Genomic DNA, 18,340 nt, shown 5'->3' with positions numbered 1-18,340 from the left:
GTAAGGAAGTGGTTCAATGAATATATTAAGTTATGATGTTTTCAACAGTAGCCCCAGTCTTCTATCTAAATTATACTCATAAACATAAATAATTTTCAATCATAAGTCATCTACTGAGAAATTCATTTCAATGTTAGTTATTTATGAAATAATTTATTAGCAAAATATAATGAAGTCAATTTAGGTATTATTTCAAGTGGACACCCTGCAAAACTATTAGGCTCCTTACCCAAAATTTGCTAGGTTTGGCAGACAAAGCAAATTATACAAATTACTGGGACTAAGTAAATAATTTAAAGTACAATAAGAGGCTAATATAGAAACAAAGACTAAAGAACAAAGGGTTGAACATGATAGTAGTATCATTGCAATTACAGGTAGAAAATGATGCGACTTATCCTATGGACACCAAACTAATTCTATACAACTCAAATGACATTTTTATCTAGGCCTATTTATTTTCCTACGGATTAATTATCATACATAAACACAATAAATAAAATGATTTATGGGTATGGTTAATACAAGCTAGCTTTGAAAACAAAAAATTAACCTATTGAAAGTCAGAATAAATATTATTTCAAAAAACCTAGATTAAATGAAAAACTACGTAAAAGAACGTAAATGAAGGTTTTTATCAGTAGCTAGGTTATCGTAATCGAGTCGTTTGCGAGGTCGCCATTCTGGTATACGTTGGGGATTACCTTTGCTGATTGGTTGGTCTGGCACCCCATGAGCTTGTGGTGGGAGAACTAGATCTTGAAGGGGCGTATTCTGCTGCGAGGAGTAGACAGACTTCAGTCAAAATTCATAAGGTAGCTTGCGGTCATTGACGACACACTTCTGCCTCTTCAGAAGTCGTTGATTTAAGTTATTCCAAATATTTGCGTCATAACTTGTTAAATAATTTCAAAATGTCATTAATATTTGGCAATAGTGTGTCTTAGTTTTATTAATAATTATATTGTATTGTTTAAATACTAAATAATTAATAATAATACAGTCTTAAGTGTAATTGTGAATAATAATTGTTTTAAAGTAAGTGAAATATAATACGTTGTTAAACTCTAAAAGAGGAATAAAAACAAGTAATGTGGATTTAATGATAGTTATATAAATAGAAATATTCAGTGCAGCAAGTTATTTTTATGCAAATGACTGATATAAGTCGTATAGGAATGGTGTCTTATTACAATCCTCTGACGATGTATCGTCAGCAAACACAAGCTGGAACTACTCAGCAACAGTTGGCCCAACAAGCTCAACATCAAGTTCAAATTCAGCAGCATCCAGTTACACCTTCTGGAGCATCAGAAAGTGCAGGACAACAATACTGGTATGGATACCCTCATGCACATCCTCATGGATCACAGCACCAAGTATCAGCAACTCAACAATATTTGGAGCCATCCGACGTTCTCAGTTGGTCTCCTCACTCTCATCATTATTCACATCATCTCCAATATCAGCATCAAGTTGCTTATCAACAGCAGCATCAATCAAGTCCGATGACAAGTGTATCAGAATGGAATGGTGATAAAATTAACAGCCAGGCCGTTGGATCTGGAGAACCGAGTCCACCCATTACAGTTAGTGGAAGTGAAATAAGTAGTCCTGGCACACCACTATCACCATCCATTAGTAATAACAACAACATTAATGCACCTAATAACAATACAAGTAATAATGTCAATAGTAATAATACAAGTGGTAACAGTACTTCAACAACGCCGGTGAGACCAGCTCCAATTCGGAGCCCTTATGAATGGATCAAAAAATCATCCTATCAAAATCAACATAATCCAGGTTTGTCACTTTCATTATTATTTATTTCATTTTATTCATCATTGTTTCATGTATTATATAAAATTTTATTTTATCTGAAGTTTCTTTTCTGAGTTTAAAAAATTTTTTTTAACTGATATTTATCAAAAGTATAAATAAGATAAATGTGAGTAAATATATGAGACACATATATATTAATCTCCAATTTGGTCTAGATACGACAAATACTGTCTCAAATAGACTAAAGTAAACAGCTAATTGCTCGTAAATATTCGTAAGATAATCTTGGAAATATACTTTGTCTCGTCAACGTCGGTTTTCTATCACAGATTAATTTTTTTTCTCCTATGGAAAATTTTATTTTGCTCCATGTGGGTAATTATTTAAATAAAGTACATTCCTGTTGACATTCACACATTTATCTTCATATTGCAGCGTGTATCAATATTGGAATGACAAGTTCCATATCAGTTCTTCCAGATCTTAACTCACTTGATGGTACGACTCAATTTTTCCAAATATTATCAATGATAATGTGCTTGTACACTCGATGTAAATAATTCAAATGCATGATTCCATTATTCGTTGAACCAATTCAATGGAGATTCAATATCAAAATGAATATTAAATTTTAGAATGAATAATTGTTAGTAAACATCAATTTGTTTATCTTAACATACTGATGTCTCCAGAAAATTAGAACAAATACTTATTATGGCCAAATTTAATTTAACTAATTAATCTTGTTTAAGGTTTAGTGTTAAATTATTCAAATAAATAGATACAATTATTTTATTGCTGAATTGAATCCAAGAAAGTATTTTTCAAGATGATTTTAAGATTTTTTAAAAGTAAAATATTTTTTAATCTTATTCAGATTCATTAAATCAAAAAAAAAAAAAATTCTTGAAAGTATTTTTCAGTACAACACTTGTAGGTTTCAGGATCATGAGATTCAAATTTTTTGTTCCGGTGATTATTATCTGTTCTTTATAGCTTTATTGCAGTTTCGTTGTTGCTCGTATAATGCTTGCATGACTTTGAATGAAGGTATTACGATTCCGTGCGAATGAATTGCTCATGTAGCAACATATTTTATTATTTTCCTGCTTCAACATGTAGCTCTTGAGGCATACAAGTACATTGATACAATTCGTGGATAGGTAATGAAAAAAAAATCGTATAGGAAATTCGTTAGCAATTCATGATTGTTACTTGTTAAATCTCACCCACGATATTCCTAAAAAAGGTTTTCTAATTCCTTCATAGATTCACATTTTGGAACATTTTCTTTAACTTATACTTACTAGGCCATGCAAAAATATTTTGCACGTGTTTCATTTAACTAAATATTAAGGCCAATGATATTTGCCATGCGCCAAGTAGTAAATAAGCCACTAGACCGACATGTCTAACCATGAAACATTGAATCAATTGTGTTTACTTAATCTTTTGGGCTGCAATAAAACATTCATTTTCACCCCCGGCTTACGTTAATTTATTCCAGTATTGGGTGATAAATCATAATACAAAGAAAAATGTAGCATTTACTGAGGTCCTCTATTAGAAGTGGGTCCAATAAAGTCCCTGTTTTGCAAACAATAGGATTTATCAGACGACCTGAAGCCAAATTGGCTGGTAAATTTCAAGATGCAGTACAGTTGACTTGACGTTGGAAGATGAAGAGGCTTAAAGACCCTCATTTTCATTTTTATTGAGTGACCTATCATTCTCTCAGGGTCTGGGTTTTCCCAGAACTTTCTTGTTCCAATATCTTTGAGTGAACTTGAGTCAGGTAAATAATTTTGTTCATTATTGCTTCTCGTTTTATCGTTAAGATCCTCTATATACCATTTCAATGTTAAATGTTGAACAGTAGGTCAGGTTGCCAACTTAGAACGTGAAACGAAAATCTGTTTGTTGGACTTTCCACCTAATACCGTTCTTTTGCCATATTTATTCTTTTTCGAAATTATTTTCATATCTATGAAATTCATTTATGCAATTCAACATGTAGTTTCTTGTAGGTAATTAATGTTTATTCACTTGGAAGCCAATACATTTATAGAACCAAATATTGAAATTTAATTGTTACCATGAAGTATGTTTAAGTTGAGGAAAAATCCGGTACGTTTGATAGCCTGCTGAACTTGGATGGACTAGAAAATTGTTGAGGTAGAATTACCCATGAATTGAGGGTGAAGTTTACCCAGTAAAGTGACGCCAAGCCAGAGGCGTGGCAATGACTATTCCACCTGGGGTTAAATACACAAGTTTTACTTGACTTGGAATAATTCTAGACAAATATTCACTGATACTTAGCCCTTTTAAATTAACTTAACTTTAAATTTGACACACCTCCAACTGGTTCTTCATTATGGTTAGTTTATCCTCAAGACGATCATACTTTAAACTAGAAGATTTTTTGAAGCAAAAAAAACTTTTACTCGTTTATTATCAATTCTACTCTAAGCATCAGCTACCCATCCATAGCTATCTTGAAAAATAAAATAATAATAATTCTACACTTCAAACTTAAAATGAAATGATGGTCAGCATGCTACATCAAAATTTATTCATCCATTATTTGTAGTTGATAAAAAAATATTTTTTTTCAACTGCAGAAGAGCTTATTGAGTCAAACAGTTAAATATAAAATCAAAAAGTTAGAAGACTTGGTGGCAACGAAATAAAGCTGTTAAAATTGCATTGAATATGTATAAAGAATGGTTACGCCTATTACAAATATCCACTTGAGGTAAGAAGTTGGGTTATATGGTAGTAATGTTTGTCGATATTGTTTTGGAAAAGTACCGCCTCCTTATGGTTCCGAAAAGGTCAGAACTTTAAGCCGAGTAATGGCATTATGGTGTGAAAGATCATAAAATTCCGGTGAGCAACTAACAGGATTTTGAGTCACGTTTCTGGTCAATGTTCAATCTGTCTAGTAAAACTAAGATGTCAGGTATTTCTTGTCAAACAACCTCGTGTTGCTTACCGTTAATTCTTTTATCTCTGACAACATTCATTAACAAACACTTCAAATGGGATTTATCAAATAATTACATTTTATCATTTAAATAATCTCAATTCAATTATTATATACTCCAATTTTAGCATTCTGTCTTGTTGGAAATTTAAAAATCAAAGTCGAATGATATTTAAAACATTTGATAAATCCGTCGCTTCGTTCAGAATGAACTATTTATTTTTATCAAAAACTGCTCCAAAATTGGAGTCAGAATTTGAAGTTATTTATTTTCTATTTGATTCAATATTGGATGGTGTATAAATCCATCCATTAGTTTTAAAAAGCTGACTAGTTCTCAAGTACGTGCCAGTTAATGGATTAGCTTTGATACACATAATAAAATTAACACGATAACTTGACAAAAGATTCACAATTTTTGTGAAATGTAAATTAAACAAAATAAACAAGTAATTAGTCTTTCATTGCTTTAAACATCAAAATGATATACTCATGTGTCCTATCTATTGTTTCTATCAATAAAAACCTCCACTCTATGATATATAGTTCAATGTATTTTTATCATTTAATCGTTTGTCAAACATCTAGAGTTTGACTAAAAATCACAAAAAATCTTTTCATCATCATTAAATTCATCGAATTTTAAAGCCAAATAATAATTCCTAAATTATTAATTGAATTATTTTGTCACAAATTATCAGAAAATTTAGAAATAAGATAGATTTTTCATGATTATATTCGTGGAAACATTTGCTTTAGACACCTTCTCATTGATAAGAATTGGTAATAGAAATGATGCGACGGTAAGCTTTAATAAAATATCCATGACAGGAAATAAAGCATCTAAAAAAATAGCTGCCACTTATATTCTTCATGGTGAATAATATATTTATGTAAACTCATGTGACAGTAGTACAATAGCGGTAATTATAATACAAGATAAAAGTGTAGCAGCACATTTTATCAGATGAATGTAATAAAAAGTGAAGATGATATACATATACAGAAGGAATGTAAAAGAGGGATGATTCTTGGTAGTTTGGCATGTAACTGTAGTCGCACGATTTGTGTAGGGGAATATAGAAGAGAGAAACATTGTAATAGGGTGACAACGAGTCTCTTGAGTACCGTTTTTCTTCCTTTATATCGTCAAGCGATTTACTCACAGTCATCTTACACCAATTTCTCTATATGATATTTCTTCTCTGCTATATTGGACGCATTATTAGCTTCTCGGTGCTTATTCTAATGAATTTAATTGTCATCATTGCAAATTTCAAAAAATTCAAGTATTTAGTTTTTAAATACTTTACTATGAATTTTTTAATGAATTAAAATTAGACAAAGGTGGGAAATAATGTGATAGAATGTTTATCAAATGGGTGACATTATTTTAAAACACTTCAAGTGCGTTAAAATAATACGTTACGATTTGCAGTGGTTAGACACAACTTTAACTATTGTTGCTTTTTATCATTACTTCATAATTACATTATTTTCTATCTTTGTCTTTTTTTAATTCATGAAAAAATTTTTTTCATCAACTTTTAAATTTATTCCAAGTCTGACTAATTTATTCAACTGTATAAAATAGTAATCTTTGATTTTATTAATTGATCTTTTTTTAAATTAAATGTTTGATATTTTAATGTTGTGTCTATCAATAGTAATTACAATATTTATTTATTTATTTTTTTTTTTGGTAAATCATAAAATTCTCTTCGGGTTATTTTTCTGAGAATAATCATTATTTTGTTGCTGATACTACTATATGCATAGATAAAAAATTTATCCTCAAACATTCATGTATAATAGCTTTAGCGGCGGATAATAAAAGTCTAAAGAAATGAAGTTTTCATCATTTTCTCTTAATAGTATTCCTTTCGATAATTTATAGATCCTAAATAATTTTTAAAACAAATAAAATTTAATATTTGTTTTAAATCTTTTTTCTGGGCTTTTAAGTGATTTATCAATCGAGTATTTTAATTTATCATCATCATCAAAGGGGAAAAGAAATATTAAAATAAGAAAAATATGTATGGAATGCTATAAAAAGAAGCATTTAGTAAGTAAGTGTTAAGTAATGAAAATTTAAAACGCTCTATTTTGTGTTCAGACATGACTTTTGGATTTGAGGGTTCCTGAAATTTTACTTCACATTAGACTCCACCGGATCGTAGACTTTTCGTCTCACATCAACTTATCGAGGAATGGCGGATTAACGTGCTTGCTTTGATCTTACCGCGCATGTCTTATCTAATCGTCGTCCTCTCCTCACCATTTTACCAGCTCTTCCCACTTTTTTCTCTTTGATATTGCTTCTTTGTTCTTGCCACGTATATGTCTGGAAAAAAATAATATTGTTGTTATAATTCAGTCTTGAAAAAATTTTAAATGTTATGAATAAAAGCATGAACGATTGAGTAGTCGGTGAATTAATGTTCATATTTAATTATATACATAAATGTTTATCAGAAAGAGTACTTAGCACTTGAGTTGACGATGCAGCATGTTTCTCGTGTATCTTATGATAATACATATGTTATCATTATTAAATGTTAAATAAAAATTATCATTTTCTAATTTTTTTACGCTTAATAGAAGTAATATTTAAATGATATCATATAAGACATAAATAGCTATTTTTGAATTAATTAATTATTGATTGATTATTATTGATATGAAATATTTATTCAAATGTATCATTCTTGTTGACTATTTTTTTTTTCTAATGATAGGTTGTTATTTATAATTTTTTTATGATTATATTACAGGTAAAACACGAACGAAAGACAAATACCGAGTAGTTTATACAGATCATCAGAGATTAGAGTTGGAGAAAGAGTTTCATTATAGTCGATATATAACTATTCGACGCAAAGCAGAGCTCGCCGCTAATCTATCTTTATCAGAACGACAGGTAAGCATAAAAAAATTAATAATTACTCATTTACATTATTTATCTATTTTTACAAAAAACACCATTGTCTAAAGTGTATATAATAAGTTTACTGTACAATCGATATTCATTTACATATAAATCAATTATAAACATTCTGCAGTTTAATTAAATATTAAATTAAAAATTGATTTCATTTATTTAATATATTAAATTTCTTTTATAATCATCACTTTCTTTTACTACTTTATAAATTACTAAATTTCTATATTGAATAAAAATTGCCTTAACAATTTGGTAATCCAGGTTATAAAATAAAAATTATCATTTTCAGGAATACTTTTTACCTTGAATTGAATAATTATTTTTATTATATATCCTCAATTACCCAATCGTAGGGGTTTTAAAATTTAATTTTCTCAAAGTATTACAATATTAAAGAGAAAAAAAATATTAAAACATCACTAGAAGTTAAAAAATAATTAATTAATTAATAATATCTGGAATTATTGATTTATTTCAGGTGAAGATTTGGTTCCAGAATCGGCGAGCTAAAGAGCGAAAGCAAGTGAAAAAACGTGAAGAACTTGAGCAAAAGGACGTGAAGCCAACTCTAACTAGTGAGGGTCTAGTAGCCGGTGGAATGGCGAATCTTTCTCTGGGTGGAATGAGCGGGATGCTGGGGGGATATATGCATAACGGAAGCCCACCGCCTCTGAGTCTTGGTCCTCCACCGCATGGTATTGCTCTTAGTCATCCCACTCCTACGCTTCACTCGCATCAACATGTTCATCCCCACACCGTACACGGGTGACCAGAGAATCTCGGCAATGCTGAATCGTGGTCTCCCCATGGTTGGTTGAGTTAAATACTCATTTGTATTAAAAATATTTTACAAGAAAACAACTGATTCTTGTTGCCCTTAAGATGTAGCGCTTTATCTGTTCACTTTCGTGGCGCATATATTCTCACCCTAGTAGAAATTATTGCTAACTTTTAGAAAAGTTGTTGAAGTTAACGATTGGAATACATTTCTCATATACTGATAAAAATTTCTACTAGGAGCAATGCAGATTTGTTGCAGTGAGGGTAAATCTCTTCTATCAGTGTACATACTGGGAGTATTGTATAATTTTTAATTACTATTTACAGTCAATTGATTTTAAATTTCACTTCATATATTTTCATCTCATCTTATTATTAATGAAGTTGTTACACATTTATTTTTCATAAGAATATACTTTTATTATATTTATGTTCATTATTTTATTACAATATACCAATGACGATGCAGATGAACAAGCTGTCATGAATCAAAACTTGAAATTACATATTGAGTTTAACTCCAACTAATGACAAGCAGAACTGTCAAAATATAATCAACAATCACTCCTTGTTGTTTTACTCTTACAGACATCAAATATTTTAATGTAACTATTTATTCTTTTATCCTGGTTCTCTCTTGAATCCCAACAGCTAAACTCGTGAGCTTTGGTGATGCTACTTTTCTTTTTATTTCTCTTCTTGGTACAATAATTCTTCTTTTTATTACTATCTTCTTTGTTTTTTTTTTCTCATCCGAACTCTTATAGTAAACTTCGTACATTTTCAGCTCACAAACTTTGTAAAAGCTTTATTTCCTGATTTGTAACATTACATTAAATATTTGTTCATTTCTCATATTAAGATTTAAGCTTTAAGCAAAAAATGAAAATGAACGCTTCAAACATTATTTAGTATCTAATTACTATAAAAAAAACTTGAATTGAAATGTAATGACAATAATATTGTTGAGATTTATGGTCAACATTATTGAGAGAAAACAAAAATATTTGTAATACTTCTTTAGTGTACTAACATACTGATAAATAACAACGTTGTACAAGAAGAGAAATAGAGAGAAAAATAGCATCACCAAAGCTCGCGAGTTTAGTTGGCGGAATTCAAGAGACGTGTGGATGAAATGGTGAGGGTTGGACATCGATCTGGTAGTTAACTCGAGGGTACCCTCGGGACTCGTTACCACTGTCTCCAATGCGTCCCAGTATATCCATAGAATTCACTACTAACCTGCGTTTATTCTTGACATTCACATTAACAATGTTGAACGGTTTTACACTAGCATTTGGGTACAATATAATAGACTTTTGAAAAATTTTAATATAATTTAAATATGTTTCATTTTTAGCCTTGAAAAATAGGTCTTCAGTGGCTCAAATAAAAAATATTTTTTGCAACATCATTCTTGGTTATATCTAAATGAATTCTAGCTCTTTATTAGAAGTAGCAACCGTATTCCAAAGTTTTTATAACGTTTGGAAAAATTAGTCATTCACACAGCACTTATGTTGAAGCAAACAATCAAAAGTTTTTTCTTTTGATGCTAAGAAACTCATAATTCACGATTTATGTTGACTATAGTATTGTCTAGTTCTCTATCTCATCTGCTCCCTGAAATTTTATAGACTAGTTTTTTTTTATTATGAACATTTACTTACTTTAATCTATGAATAATTAATATCATCGTCGGTTTTTAATACGTCGTCATAAAACCTGGAGAAAAGTTTTCATTATTTTTTGTATTTATACATCATGGTTAGTATTTCACATATGTTATAACGATTATTGTGTAGTTTTAAGACTTACCATATTTGTAGAAATAAAAATGTTCTGCGAACAGTAATCATTTTTTTATAAAGTAACAAAAAGTTAATGTTTTATAAATAATTGATGAATATTGTACAGATGTTTGACTGAGATTGATTTTTTATAGTAAATAAAAAATTATCTCATTTTAAAATATTATCTCAAGAAGTATTTCGTATTTTATCCATTGTCTTTTTCTTATACGGGAGCTGATAATAGGGAATCTACGTAAGCGACTGTTGTGCTTTACCGACGTTAGATATTGAAACCGGTAATGATATAGTGTGTTCAATCACTAGAGGTCATTACTTACAGAAACACCAAACAGTTATAAAGATGGCGTTACTGTTATTAAATTGAATTGTAAACAAATAATTTCAATAAACAATTATAATTTATTCATTGTTTACAAATTAATGATATTTTAATTAATAAGAATTGAATAAAATCTTTGTTAAAATTATAAAATTTCACTTGGTTTTATTATTTTTCCTTTTTTGTTTTTAAATGAATGTGGTAATTTTTTCGTGAATTTTCTTGACAATAGAGGCGTAGCAATCGTTCAACCGTTGTTGTTGACAACAGAATTGGCGGGAGGAATCGGCTGTAATTTTTCACACACATGTCAACATTGCTTGTTACGACATGTTAAGACTTGATGTTTTGTGATATTAATTTGTGTAAAATTACGAAATAAGGGAAATATTAACAATGGAAGAAAATACAACGAATTATTTGGAAGGAATAGGACAAGCTGAAGATTCTGGTTTTGCAAGTCTCGCCGGAACAGGTAAGTTTTTTTAATTTTATTATGATGCGTAGAAAAATGTACGTTACACACAAACAATGCAAACCATACAAAATAAGCAAACATCACCTCCTATAATTTATCATAGAAATCCAGACTAATAGATTTTAGTAGTATTTTGAAATTTTAAGATTTATTTGTTAAATTAACAACACAGAAAAATATAATATTTTTTGTTATTGATAGAATTTTCGTATATTCAAATCAATTTATTTTCAGGAGAAATCGGAAAGTCGTCACATAATTTTTATTGTGAAGACATCAAGCTCACCAATCAGCCTATATTAAATGATACTGAATTAGATAAAGCCTCAAAAGGTTGGAAATATTCTGAAGCTAAACGTCAACTCGATGAAGAATATAACAAAGAAAGGCAAGAGCTTCTTTATAAACGATTGAAACATTTAGTATCTAAAAGCAAATTCTATTCTAAAATTATTATTGACAAAATTGATAATCCAGATAAACCTAATTCTAACAGTGAACAGAAAAATACCAGAAACAATAGAAAAAAAACTTTCGAAACCGACACAGACGAAGAATACATCCCACCTATTAAGAAAAAAATAAAAAACGATAATAGTGGATATAATTTAAGAGAGTCTATACCTGTAAAAGGTGCAAAAAAGAAGAAGTTAAATCTTAGCAATGATGAAATAGAAAAGGAATTGAATGCAGATTCAGATGAAGAAACTCCGAGACAGACTGAAAACGTGGATATTTGTTTGAAGTATTTCACTGGAGAATTAAGAGATTATCAAAAAGTTGGTGTGAAATGGTTGATAAGTCTATATGAAAATGGACTCAACGGAATTCTCGCAGATGAAATGGGTTTAGGGAAAACCATTCAAGTTATAGCAATGATTTGTTATTTGATAGAAAAACGAGAAGCTGGTCCTTTTTTAATAATAGTTCCACTATCTACAGCCCCAAATTGGTTATCAGAATTTGAAAGATTTGCTCCAGAGGTTCCAGTTATTCTTCTTCATGGAACTCCACAGAAAAGAGATACAGCCATTCGACAAATGAACACTAAAAAGGCGTTATCTAATGGCTATAAAACTTTACCTGTTATTGTGACAACTTATCAAGTTGCTTTAGCAGATATTCATAGACTTCGTAAACATAATTGGAGATATATTGTTATTGATGAAGGCCACAGATTAAAAAATCATCAAGCTCAGTTATCTCAAGCAGTAAGAACTTTAAAATCAATCAGTCGACTTATTCTCACTGGAACACCATTGCAGAATAATCTTGCTGAACTTTGGGCACTGTTAAATTTTCTTATGCCTGACATTTTTGACGATCTTGCTGTTTTCGAATCATGGTTTGATGTTAATGAACTTCAAAACACCAAAAATGCTGAGAGATTCTTAAAACAAGAAAAAGAAAAACAAGTAATCGCTTGTTTACGAGAAATTTTAAAACCTTTCATGCTTAGACGTGAAAAAGATGATGTTTGTAAGGACATTCCTAAGAAAAAAGAAGTACTTGTTTATACACCAATCTCAGAGTTGCAAAGAGAATTATATTTGGCTGTCTTGAAATTGGATTATGAGTTTCTTAGTATGAAAGAAAAAAAATCTGAAATTATTCCAGATAATCCTGATGGTTCTAGGCCTAAAAGGAAGTGTACCATTAATTGTAAATACAGCCAAAATTATTTTGATCCATTTGCAGTTTTAAATCAATCCTCAACGACATTCATTCCACGAAATAATTCATCAAATGAAATTTTGACTGAACCAATAAAAAATAAAGATCAACTCACTTTACCTACATGGAATCAATTTGGCAATATTGATGATAGAAATATGAATTATATAATAAGAGTTCGCACTGGATCGCGTGTGCCAATTTATAAACAAATTATCAGTCATCCATTCCTCATTCGTTGTCCTTTAGATGATTGTGGATTACCAACAATTAATGAACTTATGGTAAAAGCATCAGGAAAATTGTTAGTGCTTGATCTAATGTTGAAAAAATTATATCCTCGTGGACACAAAGTGTTACTATTTTCAACAATGACAGCACTGTTAGATTTAGTAGCAGATTATTTGACTATGCGTCCTTGGAAATTTGTTCGACTAGATGGTAGAATACATCTGGACGAACGAAGTACAAGCATTGAGCAATTTAATAATGATCCAGAGACATTTCTTTTTCTTATATCGACAAGAGCTGGAGGTGTTGGATTAAATCTTACAGCGGCGGATACTGTAATTATATATGATAGTGATTGGAATCCACAAGCTGACATTCAAGCTATGGCACGGTGTCATAGAATCGGCCAAACGCGACCAGTCGTTATTTATAGATTATGCAGTAAAGGAACCATCGATGAGACTATAATTACGAGAGCAGAGTCTAAGCGTAAACTAGAAAAAATGGTTATTTCTAAAGAGTTGGCAGACCTCAACTTTAATAAAGCTGAAACAATTTTGGAGCTACAAAAGCTCCTTGAATCAACTGAACACAGCGTAATCAAGTCTGAAAATGATGGTAAATATAATTATTTTAAAACAATTCAAAATATTCATTTAACTGAATTATTTTCATTTATTCTTCATTATTTACAGTATATTCTGAAGCTGAACTTGATGCCTTACTTGATAGGAGTGATCTTTTACCAAAAAATCAAACAGAAGACTGATCTTCTCTAATTACATAAACACGTAATTTATATTTTAAAAAATTTATCTATTTTCGTATTTTTACAGCCGTATTTTCATTTTTTTAATTTATTATATTTATTGAGTTATTGTTTAATTGTCGGTTGAATAATGTTTTGGATGAATTTAGTGAAGTTTTGATGATCGTACGCGTACCGTTCCTTTTGTGTAATTTGTATTCTTGACCTTACAAGAATTAGCTGATTGCTCTTTGAATTCCGATTCTAATTTTACATAAGTGCCACCTACATTATCCAAAGCAATATTCATATTTATATTATTTTAATTTATGCAGAGTACAAATTAAAATAAGTGAAAATGTTTGAAATATTTGTTATTATTATTATTAGCAAATATTAGATTAACTATTAACTAATTATTTCTTAAAAATTTGATACCTAATGGTTGATTGTTCCATACGTGATTACTTTTATATGTTTTAAAGGCGTTAGACTCAATTGAAGTTTTCTTAGTTAAAACATTTATCATTTGTGTCATCGCTTTTTCTTCAAAATCTCTTTGATTATCTTGATTGTATTTAACTAATAAGTTCATGTTCCAAGATCGAATGCCATTATTCCTAACAGATTTTAACGAAGTTAATAAAAATTTTTAAAGATATATCATCATTAAAAAATATCTTGATTAACAGATGGAAACTGGAATGCTTACATGATTGAAAATATTTAAAAAAAAGTTTTGCCAAAACCTTTTAAAGTTTATAAATGTGTCAACTTTATATTTAAATCTAGTTCATAGAAGTACTTTTTATTATACTTTTTGATATTCCAAAAAAATAAAAAATAAAATTTTATCAGCGTTCATTATAATTTGTGATAAACATAATGATTTATTTTTATTATAATATTCATATGATAAAAAATTACCTCTTTGATGAAGAATTATAGTGTCGTTTCACCTTGCATGTTGATTTAAACGCTGGCCATCTATGTGATTCTTCACTATTATCTGAGTTTTCATCAATACTACTATCACCATAGGTTGTAATACCATCGTCTTCATCACTATCGCTAGTAGAAGTAGTTGGTGATGAGGTATTCACAGCTTGGGAGGACTGAGGGCGTAGTTTTCTTGAAGATTTAGGTTTTTCTATAAATTGACAAGGTTTACGAACACTAGAACCACCCCAATTTTTGGCAAGAAGACCAAGTTTCTCTCGCGGTGGTGTAAGTTCAATACCATCCCACCACATAGGCTCATTACATAATAGTTTTCCAGGTGGTAGAGATGGATCTCGTGCTACTAATTTAGTTATTTTTTCAGGAAAAAATATTTGTGGTGGATCTAGAGATATGGCATCTCTGTATAAACTAAAAATATTTAAAACATAGCCATCACTGTCCATTAAGATAGATGGAATATGTTCCTTAAATAAACCAAAAAGAGAGATATCATTAATAATTAAAACTATATATTTTTTTTAAATATAATCTATTATTGTGATTAGATTAATAGATAATAATTACTTTGAATCGACATCCTTCATTGTTGGGTAAAGATTCAAATCGATAAGCTCGTTGACTACAACATGGATATCGTCCTAATGGATAGGACGCAGATCTTTGTTGATCATTTGCAAAAAATTGAGGTATTTCTGGATGAAAAGAACACCAATCCATTTGATTGATAGGAAAATAAGTATTACATTGCCGACAAAAAAGAAAATGACAATCTCCCCAAAGACGCCAATAAACTTTTCTCCAACCACGTAATTCGGATCGTAGATTTATAATATAGTCATTTAAACTCCATGAAAGATCTCTAAAATATTTATTTACTCGATGAATAAAAAACTGTATTGATTGAAATCCAAATTTACAACTGAGTTAATTAGAGTTAATGCAATAGAATAATTAAATGAAAACCTTATATGCCTGCTATGAATATTTCCTGAATGATCAATTTTCATAGCACTTGGATGACAAGAAATATTATCAGCTATAGATCGAATAACATTTTTTCCACATTTGCTACATTTAAAAAGACTCGCTAAAGAACTGTAATGGCCTCTTTTATTGTCAGGAATAGGATCTGATAATGCTAAAATTAATTTGCAAAATAATCGACTTTGAATTTTATCTTTCTTATCTTTTAACGTTTCCACATCTATGTTTGTAAAAAGATTAGCTAATCTCGTAAAAATATTATCATTTAAGCAAGTGAGAATAGTTGATGTTTTTAAAACTTCTGACATATTTTTATGACAGAATAGTAAACATTGATCAAGTAGTGGTTCCATTTGAAGGAAAGAAGCTGAGACAGTAATTGGTATTACATTGTTTGCTTCTAATACTGGCCATTCGGATTTTTTTATCATATCTTTTTTCACCCATCTCATTAACCAATCAAAAATAACTATATCGCAATGGACTGATATATCCATTTCTTCTAACTTTTGTCCAGCAGTTACATCAGCAAAATAACACATCTTTTGTACCAATAACTTTTGAGGGCAGCGGAAGTCTTTCTTTATATTTTTTGCTTCATCACAAACATGAATTTCTACTTCAGTTCTGTAAATAATTAGTAATAATTAATAATTCAATGATTTTATTAATAATTACATAAATAATAAAATTTTAAATCATACTCAAGTGACTTCCTATGTATTTTGCTCCTATCTTTTTCTTTATTTAAAGACTGTGCAGTGGATAATTTATCAATATTATTATTTGTAGCACCAATTTTCTTAGTCTCTGTATTCATTACAGATTTTTTAATTATTGGTTGAGAAATAGAAGTTTTTGGCAACATATAAGGCAAAACAGAATCTAATAATCCTTCATGAAGTATATTACTCAAACTTTTTTTCATAAAATTTGTTAAAGGATATTCTTTAGTTTCTATTACTGTATTAAATTTTCTACTTTTCTCTTTTTTTGCAATATTCTTCAATTGTAAAGACCCATGTATGTGTGAATCTCTGTCAGTGTCTTCTTCACCATCTTTGGCTGATTCTGACTCTAAAAATTCTTCACCTTGTAAATAAGAATATGATTGCTGATTGGATTGTGTTGAAGAACATGAAGGCTTCACTTCCTTGAAAATAATAAAAAAGTATTAATGTATCATTAATTTATCACAACGTATACTTACCTCATCTAGTTTCTCATTAGTCTCATGTGTGCCTACATTCTTATTATTGATAGTCCGTAAATTCAAATCAATTTTAGCTAGTTCTGACCAATTAATTTCACTGTTTTCTGCGAGAATATTAGAAAGACCTTCTATACTATCATTAACTTGATAAGCAGTACGTATAAACTCGAAAAACATTTGAATTGTTAACTGAGGATAGTTTTCTTCATGTTGAGAACTTTTATTCTTCAACGTTTCATCGTTGTGATTGAATATTCTACTGACTAACTGCCCTTTACATGATGCATTCTCTAAAATAAAATAAAATTATGAAATAAATATTACAATAAACAAATAAACTGATATTATAAAAATAACAATGCAAATATCATGATAAATAAATTTTATTATTGAACTATTATTGTTAATTTAAATTTAGAAATGATAGTTTTATAATGTTGTCCTAGTTATTAGTTTACAATTAATCGAGATGAATTATTAGAATTATAATATTACAGATTACTTATCAGATACTTTTTGACAACTATTTTTTATTTAATTAAATTAATGCCCTTTTACCTCCATAAGTCAGTGGAGTATTTAAATGAGTTGATTTATTCACAATAAATTTAAGATTTTGATTATATTTTTGTTCTTGATCAGATAAGTTCATCGTCTTTCGATGCATTATTATTAATTGTAAAATAAATGACACTTCTTTGAATTTTTTTACAAATTAACTTGACAAATACAATATAAAATATTTAATCCTTATGAACATATAGAATATAATTATAATAAACAATTGATTATTTTCGTTTTGATGAACAGTTTCGTAAAATGTATCAATTTATTATTCATTCTTTAGTTTCCAAGATATGGAAATATTATAGATCAAACAATTTTGTTTTATTTACATACACCCGGTGACATTTACCATGCAAACCATTCTTCATGAACAACAGCTGATAACTTCAGTGTTGAGAAATAAAATTTTATTGACCATAATAAATATCAAAAATCAAATTTCAAATATTTAAATGTTTAAATAATAGAGTTGGACAGGTATAATGTTTATAAAAATTAAATTTAATGGGATATAATTTTTTAAAGAGATTATTTTAAAAACTTTTTTAATAATAATTAATCATATTCATTTATAATCATTTTAATTATTAAATGATAGGCAGAAGAATGGATTATAAAGATAAGATGAATATAATGAATCATATCATAGGAGAATAATGTTAAGAAACTTTGATTTGATAATTTTTAAGCAATTTTGTTGTTTCATAGATAAATACCAAAACAAGGTTCTCTGTATAATTACTGGTGAAAACAAGGTATATTATTTATAATCATAAAAAATAACAAAGCACATTTTTAAGCAAGAATAACGTAGCAAATACGAAAAATCATCTAAGCTCCTAATC

General features: G+C 29.1%; 3 protein-coding genes across 4 annotated transcripts; 2 read left to right on the top strand and 1 right to left on the bottom strand.

Annotated features, from left to right (window-relative positions):
* Positions 1–784: 784 nt before the first annotated feature.
* Positions 785–10,658, top strand: LOC118074796 (homeotic protein caudal-like). Its single transcript, XM_035096265.1, has 3 exons — positions 785–1,806; positions 7,552–7,697; positions 8,200–10,658. The coding sequence occupies exons 1-3, from the start codon at positions 1,149–1,151 to the stop codon at positions 8,488–8,490; spliced, it is 1,095 nt and encodes a 364-aa protein (XP_034952156.1). The 5' UTR covers positions 785–1,148; the 3' UTR covers positions 8,491–10,658.
* Positions 10,659–10,888: 230 nt separating this feature from the next.
* Positions 10,889–14,511, top strand: LOC118074799 (lymphoid-specific helicase-like). Of its 2 annotated transcripts, XM_035096268.1 has the most exons (4): positions 10,889–11,112; positions 11,350–11,503; positions 11,612–13,638; positions 13,716–14,511. In XM_035096268.1, the coding sequence occupies exons 1-4, from the start codon at positions 11,034–11,036 to the stop codon at positions 13,787–13,789; spliced, it is 2,334 nt and encodes a 777-aa protein (XP_034952159.1). In that variant the 5' UTR covers positions 10,889–11,033; the 3' UTR covers positions 13,790–14,511. The 2 variants fall into 2 exon arrangements, with proteins under 2 accessions (XP_034952159.1, XP_034952158.1); XM_035096267.1 differs by having other exon boundaries at positions 11,350–13,638.
* LOC118074798 (uncharacterized protein KIAA1841 homolog) lies at positions 13,747–17,976 on the bottom strand. The gene is made up of 8 exons (XM_035096266.1): positions 17,487–17,976; positions 16,926–17,218; positions 16,420–16,868; positions 15,695–16,342; positions 15,296–15,590; positions 14,696–15,195; positions 14,207–14,388; positions 13,747–14,053 (listed from the first exon to the last, which is right to left on the bottom strand). The coding sequence occupies exons 1-8, from the start codon at positions 17,593–17,595 to the stop codon at positions 13,935–13,937; spliced, it is 2,595 nt and encodes an 864-aa protein (XP_034952157.1). The 5' UTR covers positions 17,596–17,976; the 3' UTR covers positions 13,747–13,934.
* Between the last annotated feature and the right edge of the window lie 364 nt (positions 17,977–18,340).

The sequence above is a fragment of the Chelonus insularis genome, unplaced genomic scaffold (genome assembly GCF_013357705.1).
Source record: "Chelonus insularis isolate UGA/USDA-ARS -01 unplaced genomic scaffold, ASM1335770v1 contig_139_pilon, whole genome shotgun sequence".
NCBI classification, from domain to species: Eukaryota; Metazoa; Arthropoda; class Insecta; order Hymenoptera; family Braconidae; genus Chelonus; species Chelonus insularis.
Note: the sequence above shows the minus strand (reverse complement) of the source record. Positions and strands in the feature narration are given on the sequence as shown.

Coding starts and splice junctions, on each gene's coding strand:
- LOC118074796 (XM_035096265.1), top strand. CDS start 1,149: ATGCAAATGACTGATATAAGTCGTATAGGAATGGTGTCTTATTACAAT. Junction 1,807..7,551: donor TCAAAATCAACATAATCCAG/GTTTGTCACTTT, acceptor ATTATATTACAG/GTAAAACACGAACGAAAGAC. Junction 7,698..8,199: donor TATCTTTATCAGAACGACAG/GTAAGCATAAAA, acceptor GATTTATTTCAG/GTGAAGATTTGGTTCCAGAA.
- LOC118074799 (XM_035096267.1), top strand. CDS start 11,034: ATGGAAGAAAATACAACGAATTATTTGGAAGGAATAGGACAAGCTGAA. Junction 11,113..11,349: donor TGCAAGTCTCGCCGGAACAG/GTAAGTTTTTTT, acceptor ATTTATTTTCAG/GAGAAATCGGAAAGTCGTCA. Junction 13,639..13,715: donor AATCAAGTCTGAAAATGATG/GTAAATATAATT, acceptor CATTATTTACAG/TATATTCTGAAGCTGAACTT.
- LOC118074798 (XM_035096266.1), bottom strand. CDS start 17,595: ATGCATCGAAAGACGATGAACTTATCTGATCAAGAACAAAAATATAAT. Junction 15,591..15,694: donor ATTCATAGCAGGCATATAAG/GTTTTCATTTAA, acceptor TAAATATTTTAG/AGATCTTTCATGGAGTTTAA. Junction 15,196..15,295: donor ATGAAGGATGTCGATTCAAA/GTAATTATTATC, acceptor GGTTTATTTAAG/GAACATATTCCATCTATCTT.